This window comes from Danio rerio, chromosome 17 (assembly GCF_049306965.1).
Source record: "Danio rerio strain Tuebingen ecotype United States chromosome 17, GRCz12tu, whole genome shotgun sequence".
Classification (NCBI taxonomy): Eukaryota; Metazoa; Chordata; class Actinopteri; order Cypriniformes; family Danionidae; genus Danio; species Danio rerio.
The window spans coordinates 28,013,637-28,028,705 of NC_133192.1; the positions used below are offsets into that span (position 1 = coordinate 28,013,637).

The 15,069-nt window shown below is 37.3% G+C and overlaps 1 protein-coding gene across 4 annotated transcripts; it reads left to right on the forward strand.

Annotated features, from left to right (window-relative positions):
• The first annotated feature begins 739 nt into the window (after positions 1–739).
• Positions 740–13,341, forward strand: sparcl2 (SPARC-like 2). Of its 4 annotated transcripts, none has more exons than XM_068214596.2 (9): positions 740–898; positions 1,805–1,890; positions 5,427–5,499; positions 5,635–5,746; positions 7,260–7,378; positions 7,454–7,608; positions 9,875–9,987; positions 10,373–10,467; positions 10,597–13,341. In XM_068214596.2, the coding sequence occupies exons 2-9, from the start codon at positions 1,831–1,833 to the stop codon at positions 10,647–10,649; spliced, it is 780 nt and encodes a 259-aa protein (XP_068070697.2). In that variant the 5' UTR covers positions 740–898; positions 1,805–1,830; the 3' UTR covers positions 10,650–13,341. The 4 variants fall into 4 exon arrangements, with proteins under 4 accessions (XP_068070697.2, XP_073784700.1, XP_073784698.1 ...); XM_073928599.1 differs by having other exon boundaries at positions 866–1,003; XM_073928597.1 differs by lacking the exon at positions 740–898 and adding an exon at positions 986–1,172.
• Positions 13,342–15,069: the final 1,728 nt, after the last annotated feature.

The window sequence follows — 15,069 nt, forward strand, 5'->3', positions numbered from 1 at the left end:
TTCTGTAAAGCCACTTTATATCTTAAATTAAAGCTGTATTATTTATGAACTTGCGAAATCAACACTGTTATTTCACCATTTACCCCAGCTTTGAAACTATCTACACCCTATAAATTAGTGTTAAATATTTAAATGTGACTTAACATCTAAATTTCACCTTCGATTTTTATAAATAAACACCAGATGGCGCCATAGAACTACTTCACAGACTCGCTCTAAGCGCCACTGCTGAGGGCGCCATCATTGCACAGTTGTGTTTTGCACACATAACGGGAGCCATTGTCCCGTTTATGCTAAATTAATAACATATGAACCAACATGTGGGAGATCTCCCACACATTTAACAAAAGCAGAAGTGATGAATGGCAAACAAACTGTCCTGCTGACTTCATTCATGTTGAGGTCAAAGGGCACAAAGTTCAGATGCTTTAGACGGCAGGACACCTCAGAAAATTATTTATGTATTGCCTACGACTATAATCAAACGAGTTTGAAACCTCAGACTCATCAGCACCTGCAAAAGCTTGACTCACAGAAAAACAACATGCACATGTAAACACCGTTTTCCACGAAGATTTGTGCAATGTTGTGAGTTCACATACACAACAGTTTTGTTTTGAAATTCAAAGCATAGTTTTTGACTCATGCCATCCGGCCCAGTGCCCTCGATTTCATGTTTATGCGCACGAGAGGGAGAGAGAGACAGAGATAAAAAGAAAGTGAGAGAGCTCTGGTTTTCATTGAGCTTGGCATTTTTCCACAGACAAAAAGATTTACAGGCCAAAGAAACAGATGGATGAACGTAGTACAGAGTAGGAGGAGAGAAAAAAGAGAGAGAGTTCAGGTTCACACTGCGTCTTTAGATGTTTTTCACAGCCCATGTGTACAGTAAGTGGAGGTGAGTGAGTGTCTGTGCGTCCATGCTGTTAATGGATTGCTAATTAAGGACTTCTCAGGTGAAGCCAGGAAAAGTAGGAGAGGAAATGGAGGATCGGAGTGCCAGGTAAGAGGAGAAGGTAGAAATGGTTTATCAAAAAGAGAGCAGATGAAGGGGGGGAAAAGACAACTTAAGGAGGGGCAGAGGAAAAAGAAAGGTATGTGGCTGCCTCATATATTGTGAGAGGGAATACGGAGAGAGAAGCAGGAGAGATCATAAGAGAATAGAGAGTCTGGTAAGAATTTCAACACCAATTAAAAGAAAAAGCAAAAGGAATGAAAGGGTGATTCTGTCAGTACGACTGCTCTGTTAGTGTAACTCTATCTGCTCTGAGCCGTAACATACAGTAATGACTTCCCAGTGATGGGGCTACTACTTTCTACACACACACACAAACACACACACTTCTAATGAGCACTCCGGGGCTTATACACAATACTGAGACTACTGTGAGTTATTTAAAGAGAAGAGCGATCAGACGGAATCAGCTTTGATCCAGATTTGCGCTTTGGGGACTGTTGTCTTCATATTTATAAGTATGATATTTTACACTTTTGATTTCTTTGACATATAAAAAGTTGATTTGATAGCGCTGATGTGTTTACGTGAAGGTTTTTTTTTCTGCATATCTTTTGTGCAGTGTTCATTAGTGCTGTGTTTTCTTGATGAAATGAAGGATGTCTCTTAGGATGTCCTACAGAGGATTGAAATCTTTGTGAGAGATTGATTAAATTTTAAATGCAGTCTTCAGTCACTCGTGCTCATTCTGAGAAGTTTTAGTTGGTGAAGGAAAAACTTTATATGTCTGAGTGCATTCTGGGTGAGATCTTGAACTTTAAAAAGGCACCTGTTGAATGAATGTTACAGATCCGTCAACGTCCGTTCTGTGAGCCATGCAGCTGCTCGCTCAACTGTTCTTCTTGACTGCGACGCTTCACCTTGGTGTCGTCATGGTAAGTGGCTTACTGTTGATATGGTGAGAACATGTTGCTAGTGTGCTTGTATTTTTAAAACTGTAATGAGAAATGATTAGGAAAAGCAACTTTAAAATAATGGCAATTTGAAATGAACATTATGGTATTAAGTTAATGAAATCTTAAAACATGAATTAAAAGGATTGTACACCAAAAAAAGAGAACTCTGTCCTTGTTTACTCTTCGTTTCAAAGTTATTTGACTTTATTTTTTCTGGTTAAGAAAAATGGGGATATTTTGAAGAAAGCTGGAAACATTAATCAATTACTTACTGTATGCAGAACTTGTTTTTTTCTATATGGACCTCATCTCATAATACTATGGAATCTTCTTTTGTGTGAAACAGAAGAAAGAAAGTTATAAAGATTTGGAACAATTATAGGGAGAGTGAATCATGAGTAAATTTTCCTTTTGGGTGAACTGCCCCTGTCAGAAATTAGAAATTAATTCAAGGTTTTTATTTTACTGTTATATTATAACTGCTGTAGTGGAATTACATACATTATAAAGGTGATTTAAATTACTTATAGAATTATTTTTTTTCATCAAATTATTGAATTTACATTAAATCAACAGGTTAATTCTATAACCTAAAAAATTCAGTTGAGACAGCGAAGACTTAATTTTTTCAGTGATTTTATTAACACACTACAGCTGTGTTTTTGAATTAGTGTTTTGTGAACCTGCTGGCAGAGGTGTAAAGTAACAATTTACAAAAACTCCAAGTACTTTAACTCAGTAGTTTTAAAATTGTGTACTTTTTTACTTCCCCTTGAGTGCATATTAGTGCAGTATCGGCACTTTTACCCCAATACTTTCTTTCAACCTGCAGTCACTACTTTTTTTTTTTTTTTTTTTTTTTGCTGTCTATGGGGATTAGGGTTACTGATTACTGGTTAATTACTAGGGTTAATCTGATTACTGTTGCATCATAATAAACTTCCTCAAGACATGGGCAATTTATAATTGCAGCAAACTGTTTGGAAGTGTAATAGTGTCCAGGAAGATGTCCAAAACCTTTACATGCAATGACCCAGAGACTGTTTAGATGTATGTCACTGATGAGAAGATGACGGATGTTTACTGTATGATGACCGGAATGGCCTTAAACACCCAGCAGGCACAAGACGTCAACATGATGTCAGATTGGTATTGTACCCACAACTTCATGGGGATGTTGCACTTTGTTTGGAAATGAAAATTGGGTTGACATCAGAACCCAAGGTCAGGCCAACTTAAAATGTTCAATGGTTAACCTAAAATCAACCAAATATCAATGTCTAATGATGTTACAGCTTGACGTTGTGACGTTACCACTATGGCGTCTATCAGATGTTGGATTTTGGTTGCCATACCTGAAAATAAATCTTAGTATTTGACGTCAGTATGACATTGGTTTAAGATGTTGGTTCGATGTTGGATTTTGGTTTCTAACACAGCCTAAAATCAACCAAATATCAACGTAATTTGACGTCGTTATTGGACATCAACATAGACTTGTCCTTAGCTAGACATTGAACTTCGTCACCTGACATCACAACCTAAATATAACCTAATATTAACAACTTATGATGTTATGTGTCTGCTATAACTAAAAACACTAAAGAATGTTACGTTTACACACAAATTAGATGTAAATGCATCAGCTTTTTACAGCGTAATACTCTACTTAGGTCTACTTTTTACTCATACTTTGAGTACTAGTCACATCATATACTTTTACTCTACTTTCACTGCATTTTTAGACAAGTAATGGTGTTTTTACTTAAGTATGATTTTTCAGTACTCTTTCCATCACTGTCTGAATCAACTGTTAAAATAAATCAACTTGTTAAATGAACAATTCAGCAATTCGCTCATAAAATCTGTCAACGATTACCATCTACTGGCACTTAAATGTGGCATTACTGTGATTTGATTTAACAGAAAAAATATTATATAGAATACTATTTGTACAAAAGACTTCAAGTACAAAAGAGATAGGTAATGTTCCCAGTGAGTGCAAAAAGTGAAAGCAGGACTCTTTCACACTTACTGTGCTTTAATGGTTAACAGACTACATAAATGTGCACATTTTGCTCTTCTACATGTCTTTCTCCCACTCCCTTTAAAGATATTCTTGCACACATGCTGTCGCAATATGCCTCCCATCCATCAAGTCCTAAAATGCTCAATAACTCTGCCAAGATCAAGAAAAGGGAAAAAAATTGAGACAATTGAAAAATGATTAACAACTGGTTGTTTACCATAAAAGCAGTCAATTGAACAGACAGCATATAACTAAGAATTTCCCTTTATTGCTTGCCAGATAGGCCAGGACTGGGTGCTTCAGGCCCTACCTTGCTTGCAGAAGTTTATGATAAAAGATTTTATCAATAGGTGGTACAGTATTTGATGTTAAAGTGTTAGTTCACCCCCCAAAAAAATTAAGTTATGCTATTAATTAATCACCCTCATGTCATTACAAACATCTTGATTCAGACCTTTGTATTTTGGTTCCAAGCAGCTAATCAAGCTCTTTCTAGGTATACTAGAAACATCCAGGGAGGTGTGTTGAAGTAAGTTGGAGCTAAACTATGCAGTACACCAGCCCTCAGGACTGAGTTTGGACACCTCTGCCTTATATGGTTCAATCATTACATTATCAAGCTATAAGAAAACTTTTGTGCGGACAAAAAACAAGAATAAAAAGGTTTATTCAACAGTTTTTTTCCTCAGTGTCAGTATAGGGTGCATATTCACAAAAGCATGTATGCTCAAAGTAGTCAAATAAATCAATGCGCATCCAAAGTAATACACATAACATGCATGCCCTAAACTGACACTGTGGAGATGAAACTGTTGAATAAAGTAGTTTTTTTTTTCATTTTATATTTGCAGAAAAGTATTCTCATAACTTGATAATTATCAGATTAAACCACTTAGTAAATAATAACATGATTTTTAATTTTGGGTGAACTAACCCTTTAATACATTCATTGATTGATATTTAGGAGTCGTTCTAGACAAGTACTTTTCATGCAGACTAAAAAGTTTAACTTCATTTAATTTGAGACAGGACACTCAGGACATAACATGCTAAAATACTTCAATTCATTCAATCACTCACTCACTCACTCACTCACTCAACTCACTCATAGTATAGACATTAATGTTACCAAAAATAATGTTTACAAAAATTTTTGGACATTCATCTATAAATTCTGGAGGGATTTCAATACCCTTTGAAAAAAGTTAGGTCTCTTTTCACTATATAAATGTTTCTTGAGCAGCTAATCAGCATATTAGAAGGACTTAAACTGCAATATTTCATAATATCACTGCATATTGGCTCCAATAAATACAGACGTAATAATACACTTCAGGCTCATATCAAACATCTGACAAGACTGTGTTTATCTTGAAAAATCCTTCTAGGACATGCACATGCAGTGAACACCTGAAAAGTAATGATATAAGAGACACACTATGTGACAAAACATGCAAATGACCATGTTGTATGTTTACTCTGTAAGGGTGGAAGAGCTCAGCGTAAACAGCGGCAGGCTGAAGAGAAGTTAAGGCCATATTTAGGCAGAGTAGACCCAGGTGAGCCTGAATTATTCCACTCTATTCTTAAGTAATGACTTTGTTCTTCATTTATTAAGTATAAAAAGCTGCATCTTCCTTTTTCACTATTAAACTCTCTATATATATTCTTATGTGTCTTTGTCTTCTCTTCAGAATCCCTGTGCCAGTTGTTGAAATGTCACAGTCCTATCGGTTCCTGGTGCCAAGTAGTGAAGGAGGAGGGAGTTCTCACCCCTAAATGTGTGTGTCCAAGTACCTGCCCACGGTAAGACAAACACACACACACACACACACACACACACACACACACACACACACACACACACCAACAAATGAATAACAATTTTCCTAAGACACCTGAGCTGATTTCAGAGCGAAGCTTCTTACTGTACAGTGAGCCAGCGGCATGAACAGCACAGCTCAGAGCTCAGTGTCATGATTAAGAACAGAATAATGACGTAACACGCTCTTTACGGCCCGCAGACTCCTTGGAATCAAACCAGCAGCCCAGATATTTAACTACTGTTATATTCGCTCTGTGCACTTTAATGCAGATAAAGGCCACATGCAGAAAAGATGTGTTTGAAGACTGAAAAATGCTGATGCAGTTCAAAAATGTTACATTGAAACATACTTCCTTGAAAGGCATTGATTTTTTTACTCAAACATTTTAATATACAGTATAGCTAGATTTACTATATTCTACACCAATTGGTGATCCATTACCGTACCAAATATTATTATATAAATAGTTTAAAAAAATCTCAATCTAAAATACAAAAACATATTAATATTACTGAACTTGAATGGCATAAGCATAACAATGGAACCCATAACTGACCATTTTTATTTCTATAGGTCTCTTATAATGGTTTCATTACAGTATTTCACTTCTCATAATCTTTGTGGTCGATTATCATGCAAAACATATTATTATAAGCAAGGGTGTAGCCAGTAATTTTGGGCCATATGCAGAAAAATGTTCAGTGGGCCTGGGCCCATAAAGTGAAGACGGGTTACTGGAGACCTGCAAAAGTGAAGAGTGGGGTTGGGAGGGAATGTTGGCCTTTACTCCCGCACTCTGTCCCGCTTTTCCCCCATGTGGCATTACTGTGTGGAGTTTGCTTGTTTCCATGTGTTGGTGTGGGTTTTCCCCCAGAGTCCAGAGACATGCACTTTAGGTGAATTGAATAAACTAAAATGGCTGTAGTGTATGTATGTTAATGAGAGTGTATGGGTGTTTCCCAGTACTGGGTTGTAGCTGGAGGGGCATCCGCTGTGTAGACATGGATAAGTTGGTAGTTCATTCCACTGTGGTGACCCTTGATTAATAAAGAGACTAAGCCGAAAGGAATATGAATGAATAGATGTTAAAGTTACCATTTTCTTTTCGAAATTTCTCTTTTCATAGTTTCATGCCAATAACTCACACTTTGTGTTTGGCAGTTTTTTTTCTCTACTAGGCCTATTTTTATCTCTACAAGGGAATTGTGTGTCTTTGTTTTCTTTTTTCTAGTGTTTGTGCATGATGGCATCTGCCTAATTTGGCATCTGCTTTCATAAACTGACAGATGAATTCATGCCAGAGTATGACATAGCCAGCGTGGCCTGTGATGTCAACATCAAACGATATTAGGAGGAGCATTTTCTCTCATTGCAAAAGAAAAGGAATAAAACGGCTATTTTTACACATTTATATATACAGTAATTACCTGCTGTCCCTAATTCAGAACATGAGCACTTGGTGATGTGTGTATGTGTTGTTTTGTTTGCTGCAGGCAGAGGGCACCAGTGTGCAGCGTTTTGGGAAAGACGTACAGCAACGAGTGTCTTCTCCACAAAGAGGCCTGCCGCAAAAAACGACGCATTGGCAAGGCACATAATGGAGCTTGTCTCGGTATAAAGACAAATACCCACTTACACGAGCATCCACCAGTAATGCGTAAGCTAATAAACTGTGATTTTCTTTCAGTAAGTGAGACTGGATGCTCTGAGGAAGAGTTCGGGCAGTTCCCATACCGTCTGCTGGACTGGTTCTTACTCCTCAGCCGAATGGGAGAGAGATACACACCAGCAGCACCATCACAAAGCTGCCTCTCACACACACAGCGAATGCAGCTCGCACAGGTGACACAAACACACAAAACTCACCACAGTAACTTAGATGCAGGAATATTCACTTGTACACACTATCACACGTGCAGTACACACTTGTATAACCATCTTTGGGGGAATCTTCGATATTAGATGTAATGATGTTTATAAACACTAGTCCTAGACAGTCCTCACAGAAACCACATCAAACCATTTATATATACTGCATTCTTTATAAAATTTTTTCTCTCATTTGGACCCACAATATGTCCCCATAAGGTCATACAGTTCTTAATATTAACTATACTTGAAGGCACATTTGTCTCCACAATGTAGAGAATTCTAGGTGCACGCACACATTTGTTCTTATGTTGCAGTGGAGACTCTGATAAACAGTATTTCTACTGTATATTCTATCACCCAACATTACCCCTAAACCCAACCATTGCGGGAAATAATCTGCATATTTAAAAACTAAGTCATCCTATACGAGTAATAAGCATGTATATAAGTGAATACGTACATTGAAGTCCACACGGTGACACAATTATTGTTTAATCTGTGTGCATTCAGGTTCAAGTCCCCACAAGGATATAAAAACAAAATATTAACACACACTACTCAACTACTTTCTTATAGATTGTTTGCCATTTTGAGGTTCTGGTGACATGCGAAATTCAGATGGAGGGCTGGAAGTAAAAAAAAAACTGAATAGGAGGGATTACTATGTGGTTCAAAAACATTTTTTATTATAAATTACTATAGTTTTTTCCACCATGCGGATATCTTCCAGACATCACAAAATAGCAGATGAAAGCATACTCTACGCATAGTCTACATTATTATTTATTTATTCATGTCAGGGGTCCTCCACAATAATAACCAACATGGGCTTAAAACATAGCCCTATATATACGTTTCTGGAGATCACTAATTATGTAGCCAGAGCCAGGGAGGAATGGTTCCAGACAGCAGGTAACACAAAAACACAATCCAAAAAAATAAAATAAACAAGTAAATAACAGGGTGAGAATGTGCTAAAATCTTAAAACCTGGTAAAAATCAGACGAGGGCTTTTCTTTTTGTGAATTGCGGTTTGGTTTAGAGAAGGTGGTGGGCGGGTTAATAGGTACTTTTCAAAATACTATTGGTTGGGTTTAGAGAAGGGGGAGGGTGGGGGCATTGGTCGGTTGGTCAGTCAGTGAGTTAAGGTTGATTTTTTCCTCCTGCGTCGAGTGCACACGTATGCTCCGGCGTAGCCTACACATGGATGCATAGCCCTCGCCGTGGCCGTGGCGACGCTGACGAACACTTCTCAAAAATTGTAACTACACATCGCAACATTCAATGCTTCTTTACATATAGACATTCATGTTATAGTTGTTTATTCTGCCAAAACACCAGTAAAGACTTGGATTATTGTTAAACAAGACGGAGAATTCATTGCACTGGTTGCACTGCAGAGTACGTTATTTTTATTCTTCTGGATTTGTATAAATGTGGAGGTGTTTGTATCTGATTTTTATATTACACATTAACATATTTATACACAGGCCTGTATATAATCTTTATTGGTTTTGTCAAACAAATTATCGCGTTTGCATAGCATTCTCATTATGCCCTATTTAAACAATTATGAAAAACACAAAAAATAAACATTTTGATGTTCTGATAGTGATTCCTATGTAGAAAAATCACTTCCTGCCCTCCATCTGCCCTTTTATCATTGAACACATGTGAAACCAGCCTATGATATTCTGTTATTATGTTACATTGTATATATTATGTGTATGTTTAGTGCATTGAATGTGATTGTGTTGGTTTAAGAATAACTCTTGAAAAGTTTCAAACCTATTTCAGAAACAGCAAATATGATTTTCTACTTAATATTATTTCTAATCAGTCACCAAATTGAGCGCCTATAGACCATTTCAATGTGGTGATGTCATTGGCCCATGAACATTTCCTGATTTTTATCAAACTATTTCATAACCGTAATAAGCGACAATTAAATCATAACTTCATGTTAAAACAGCTATCATAAAATTATCAATTTGTGGCTCTATTTGGATTCTCAAAAGCTTAAGGATTAAAAATTTTAATAATTTTTTTATATTTTTAATATAAAAAATGTGAAACGGGAAATACGTTGGGACCTTTGACAAAATGATCTCTCAAAATGATCTATATATAAATGAATGAATAAATAAATAAATAAATAAAATAAAACTTCCTCTTTTTTATAAAGTTATAAATTTGTAACAAAAGTCCCGATCTTTTGTCTGCTTTACTTTTTCAGAGGAGGTTTGTTCTGCTGGATCGTAACAGGGATGGAAAGTTAAGCAGGAGGGATCTGAGAAAGCTGCACTATAAGCGGATGCCGCTGGAGCACTGCGCTCAAAGATTTTTCCAGTAACCCCACACAAAGATAACGACACACACAATCACATCGCCACTGTGATTTTTTTGTAATGCTTTCTCCTGTCTGACCTTCTCTGTATTTGCATAATATTCCCGCAAACCCTCCCCAGCATCCGTCTGATTATAGTACACATGCCTTCAGGATGTCACCCACTCCTCTCTCTCATCCTCTTTCAATCTCTCGCTCGTTCTCTCCATCACTCACTCTCATTCATAGCTCTGAATGCTTATTGCCTTCCTACTGTTCTAATGTGAGTAGTGTCCTTTACGGCTGATGGCTTCGGAGAGAGAGACATAGAGGGATGAAGAAATCAAAAACACGAAAGCGAAGCAGTCCACTTGTAGATTTCAACAACACACTTATGTGTGTGCGCAGGTCATGTGACAAGAACCAGAATAAGAAGGTGACCCTGAGGGAGTGGACATCCTGTCTGGTGAAGCGGTCAGAGCGCTGGTTTCAGGATTTCATGTGTAAGTCAATATTTGTTTCTGAATATGAGCTTCTCATGTGTAAGCATGTGCAAACACACACACACACACACACACACACACACACACACACACATATCACTGTGTTCCTATTTTGTTTCTCTGCTACAGCCATGAAGATGGGCTCTCCAAAGCTGTGTCCGGTTCAAGACAACAATCTCTGAATTTATGTGTATATGTCTGTATATTTGGGTGGAAATGTCATTTGAAGACATGATGGAACATAATCCTGATCTAGTCCACTGCTGATTATGAACATCTAATTTTTTAAAAAATATTTAAATCGTATACATTTAATTGGATGATATAACATCCATGTGGTATTTGGGGAAAAAAGTGCCTTTATTTAATTGCTTACAAGATGTAAACAGTAATATTTGACATAGTTTTACAATTTAACATATCTGTTTTCTATTAATTTTTTTTATATTAATTCAGGCGACACGGTGGCTCAGTGGTTAGTAATGTCGCCTCACAGCAAGAAGGTCGCTACTTTGAGACTCAGCTGGGTCATTTGGCATTTCTGTTTGGAGTTTGCATGTTCTCCCCGTGTTCGCGTGGGTTTCCTCCAGGTGCTCCAGTTTCCCCCACAGTCCAGGCTAAATTAGCCGTAGTGTATGTGTGTGCATGTGAGAGTGCATGGGTGTTTCCCAATACTGGGTTAGAGGTGGAAGGGCATTCGCAGTGTAAAACATTTACTGGATAAATTGGTGATTCATTTCACTTTGGGACCTCTGATAATTAAAGGGACTAAGCCGAATGAAAATGAATGAATGAATTTTTATTCAATTAAAAAACAATTTTAAAGTCTTTGGTCCAGTCTAATGTCCAGTCTAATTTCATGCTCCTGTAATATCTTCTAATTTCACCAAGGTTTTTTTGTAAACAATTATTTTTCAGAATTGTTTGATTATAAAGTTCAAAGCAACAGAATAGAAACCCTCAATAACCTTATAAATGTCTTTACTGTCACCTTTTCCCAGTTTAAAGTATTCTAGTTAAAGTATTAACTCATTAACCCCCTTTACTTTAAAGATAATACATGTACTGTAATAATTAGGTAACTTACAGTTAATTATTCTGACCTAAAACATCAAGAAAAATCTCTTATGACTTAATAAATTAAGTTAAAACACAGTTAACTTATTTAAATAAAAATTACTTAAATTGACAAAAAAAAAAGCCTGGCTTAAGCCTGGTTTATTCACCTTATTCTCCGCCGACGAGCGGGCGCTGGCATTTGAATCTTTTTGTCTCGCGACTTCCGGTCTCATTCACTTCCATTCATTTTTTGACGTTAAAAACTGCTCATTACGCTGCTTGATGTTGCAATTTGATATTTTCTTATTATATTATTCTACTTGGTCTGTGTAGTCATGCAAATATTTGTTTGTAGAGCAAGTAGTTTGACCATTTTCTGTTTATTAGTCCTAGTCATTTCTCCCATAGGCGACTGAATCGGAAGTTCTAAGACAATCGCGAAAACAGGCGCACTTCCGCATTTTAGAATAAGGTCAATACTTCTGCGTAGAGTGATCGCCGTGACTCACGGCGCATACCTTGCACGTACTCGTCCATTATACTTCTGTGTGCTGTTTGTGTTGCTCTGCAATAACACTTCCAAAACACTAGCTGGCAGTAGGTTTTTATGTTCTTCTGTGTCGAGTTTCTTCACTGGTGTTTTGTCTTTTCTGAATGCTACCTTAATGAAGAAGTAGCTAAAGCTAACTCATTCAGAGGTGGGAACCGGCAGACGTGCAACATTTTTATTCATAAGGTAATCACAAAACAAAAGTTTCCCTCTGGAGCTACTTTACGGGACTTCACACTTGTAAAACACCCGCTCCAACGGGTTCGCGCAGCTCTCACCCCCACCCATAGTCACCAAGTTGACCAATAACAGAGCTTGTGCTACGTGTCATTGTAATGTGTAGTAATATTTTTTGAGGGGTGAGCATCGGCCTCAGCCACAGCGAGGGGTATGTGACCACGCAAAGGCTGCGCCAGAGCGCGAACACAGTAAAATGAACCGACTTCTGTTCTCACACAGCGGATGCCCTTCCAGCTAGGCCTCTCACAATAATCAATATAACACTTATCACACAGCACATGGTCATGACGTCAATAATTTTTGGTGATGCAATATATATCGCCCATACATAAAAAACAATTGAGGCAACATTTTAGCTGATTGTGCAACATTTCTATCTCTGTTGGAGGTATCAGTGTCAGTATAGTTAAAAAAAATACTATAGTATTTACTATAACTTACCATAGTATATTAATTTGTGTGTTTAAGAACTGAAAATAGATCTGGTGGCAGATATTGCAGCCTCTGTTACTTTTTAAATTGCACTTTTTGTTATCATTAATTACTATTTATTTGTTAAGGATATACATTTTCACATTCTGATTCCAATGCCTGATATTATTGATTATATAATGAGTGGCATAAAAATCTGGTCTTGAAATGACAATAATATCGTTTGTCGCAATATATTTTGGTGCATAATATCGTACAACAAAAAATAGAAGTCATGACATGCCTACTTCAAGCCACAATCCAGTAAAGACCATACACACTCATTTACACACACACACTCATAAACTACGCCCAATTTAGTTTATTCAATTCACCCTTAGTGCATGTCTTTGGACTGTGGTGGAAACTGGAGGAAATCGATGACATAAAAACGTGTTGTCATAACAATCTCAGAACAAAGCTCATTTTTATTTCCCCCCCAAAAAAATGTTGGGGGACGAACTTAAAAAAAGAGAAAATGTGGGTTTTAGTAGTTGCTTCAACCTGACTGTATTTAAAGCAGGATAAAAAATGAAACATAATAAAAGTTTAAATATCTCTGTTGCCTTTTGTGGTGCTTGTGTGTGTGTGTGTTATGACTCAGTGCTGCAATCTAGTTAACAAAAACTGCTTTTTGAGGGACAGCGGGTATGTATCATGGATCACACAAGCAATTACTGCAGAGAGGGACAGAGAGAGAGAGAGAGATTGGGCTATAACCTTAAACAGAGGGATGGAGAGCAGATTAATTGAGGGGTGGTGTTTAATAGGAGAGAGATGGAGAGAGAGATGGATGGCCCATGAGAGAGATAAAAGACTACGTGAGCAGGGATGAGAGGAATAGATAATATGGCAGAGAGAGACGGAGAAAGAGAAGGACACCGAAAGAGAGAGAATCTCGTAATGCACTTGCAGAATGGCACGGGGAGGGGGACAAGTTACAGTAAACCATAGCAAATGGAGGAGAGAAAATAGATTGAAGCATGAAAAATGGATCAGAAAGAGAGAGAGAGAGAGAGAGAGAGACGGTGGGGGGAAGGGTGTGAGAGAAAGAGATGGAGTTGCAGAAGGGTGTGATAAAGGGTGGGAAGAGATTGTTGGATGCAGGAAAGTAACTAAATGGCATCCCACCGCAAAGTAACTTCCCCTTCCAGTACATCATCGATGTCTTCCACTTTTCCAAACCCTAAACGCTTCCAATCATTTCTGCCAAGTGTGAAAAATTGATTCCCATCGTTTGAAAACAAGCGCATCGAGTTTTCCGTGTATATATGACCCCAGGAAGTGCGGCAGAATAATCAGATCTCGTTACATTTGTAGCTTTTAAAGTGGGTTTGGTTTCCTGTAGCTGTAGAGCAGTCAAGAATCATCTCATCTGGCAGACGCTCCTGCATTGTTTTGGTTTATGGTGCGGTTTAGTATCTGTCATCGTGGTGCGTGATCATTCTGTGTTGTGACATTTTGGGGTTATGTGTTGTCTTTAATGTGTGCAGAGATTGTTTTGTGCTTTTGTGTTGCTAATACGCAGTGTACTTTGCTCTTTTGTAGTCTCAGTAAGTTTTCATTTGGGCTGGACTATCTGTCTTAGAGAATTGTATGATTGTACTGCTCTGGTCAATAGTGGCACCCTTAATTAGCTACAGATGGATAAAACTGCTGGTAGGAGACTTAACCGGTAAGTCATTTCGGTAATGTGACAAGCACTTTATGTAATTTAGTAGTACTTTTTGGTCATTTTATTATTTATTAATTAAATAATAATATAATTATAATTTTAGAAACATTAACTTGAAACACTGTCAGAACAAACTCACAAGGGTATAAAAACCAAGAATCTTCCAGTTATCTACTTCACTTGTAATGCTTTGGTAATATTCATTCATTCATTTTCCTTCGGTTTAGTCTCTTCTTCAGAGGTCACCACAGTGCAATGAATCGCCAACTATTCCGGCATAAACTTTATATATAAACACAGTACTGAGTAGCTTTGGTTACAAATGTCTGAAATTTTATTAGCATCTTAGTGCACATTCTTTATACTGCATGTGCTGATAAATGTTCATGTTTTGATTGCTTTTTGTTGCCAACTGTGAGAGATTTTGTATGTCACCCTTTTCTGACACACTTCAGATCATTAATGAGGTGTTTTTCTAATGTATGGTATGGTGTGGTTTGGTATAGCATGGATAATTTTTTAGGGTCTTTTTCACTGTGTTCTGTACCTATGTTCTAGTACAGGGGTTCCCAAACTTTTCAACCTGCAACCCCTAAAATTACAATGC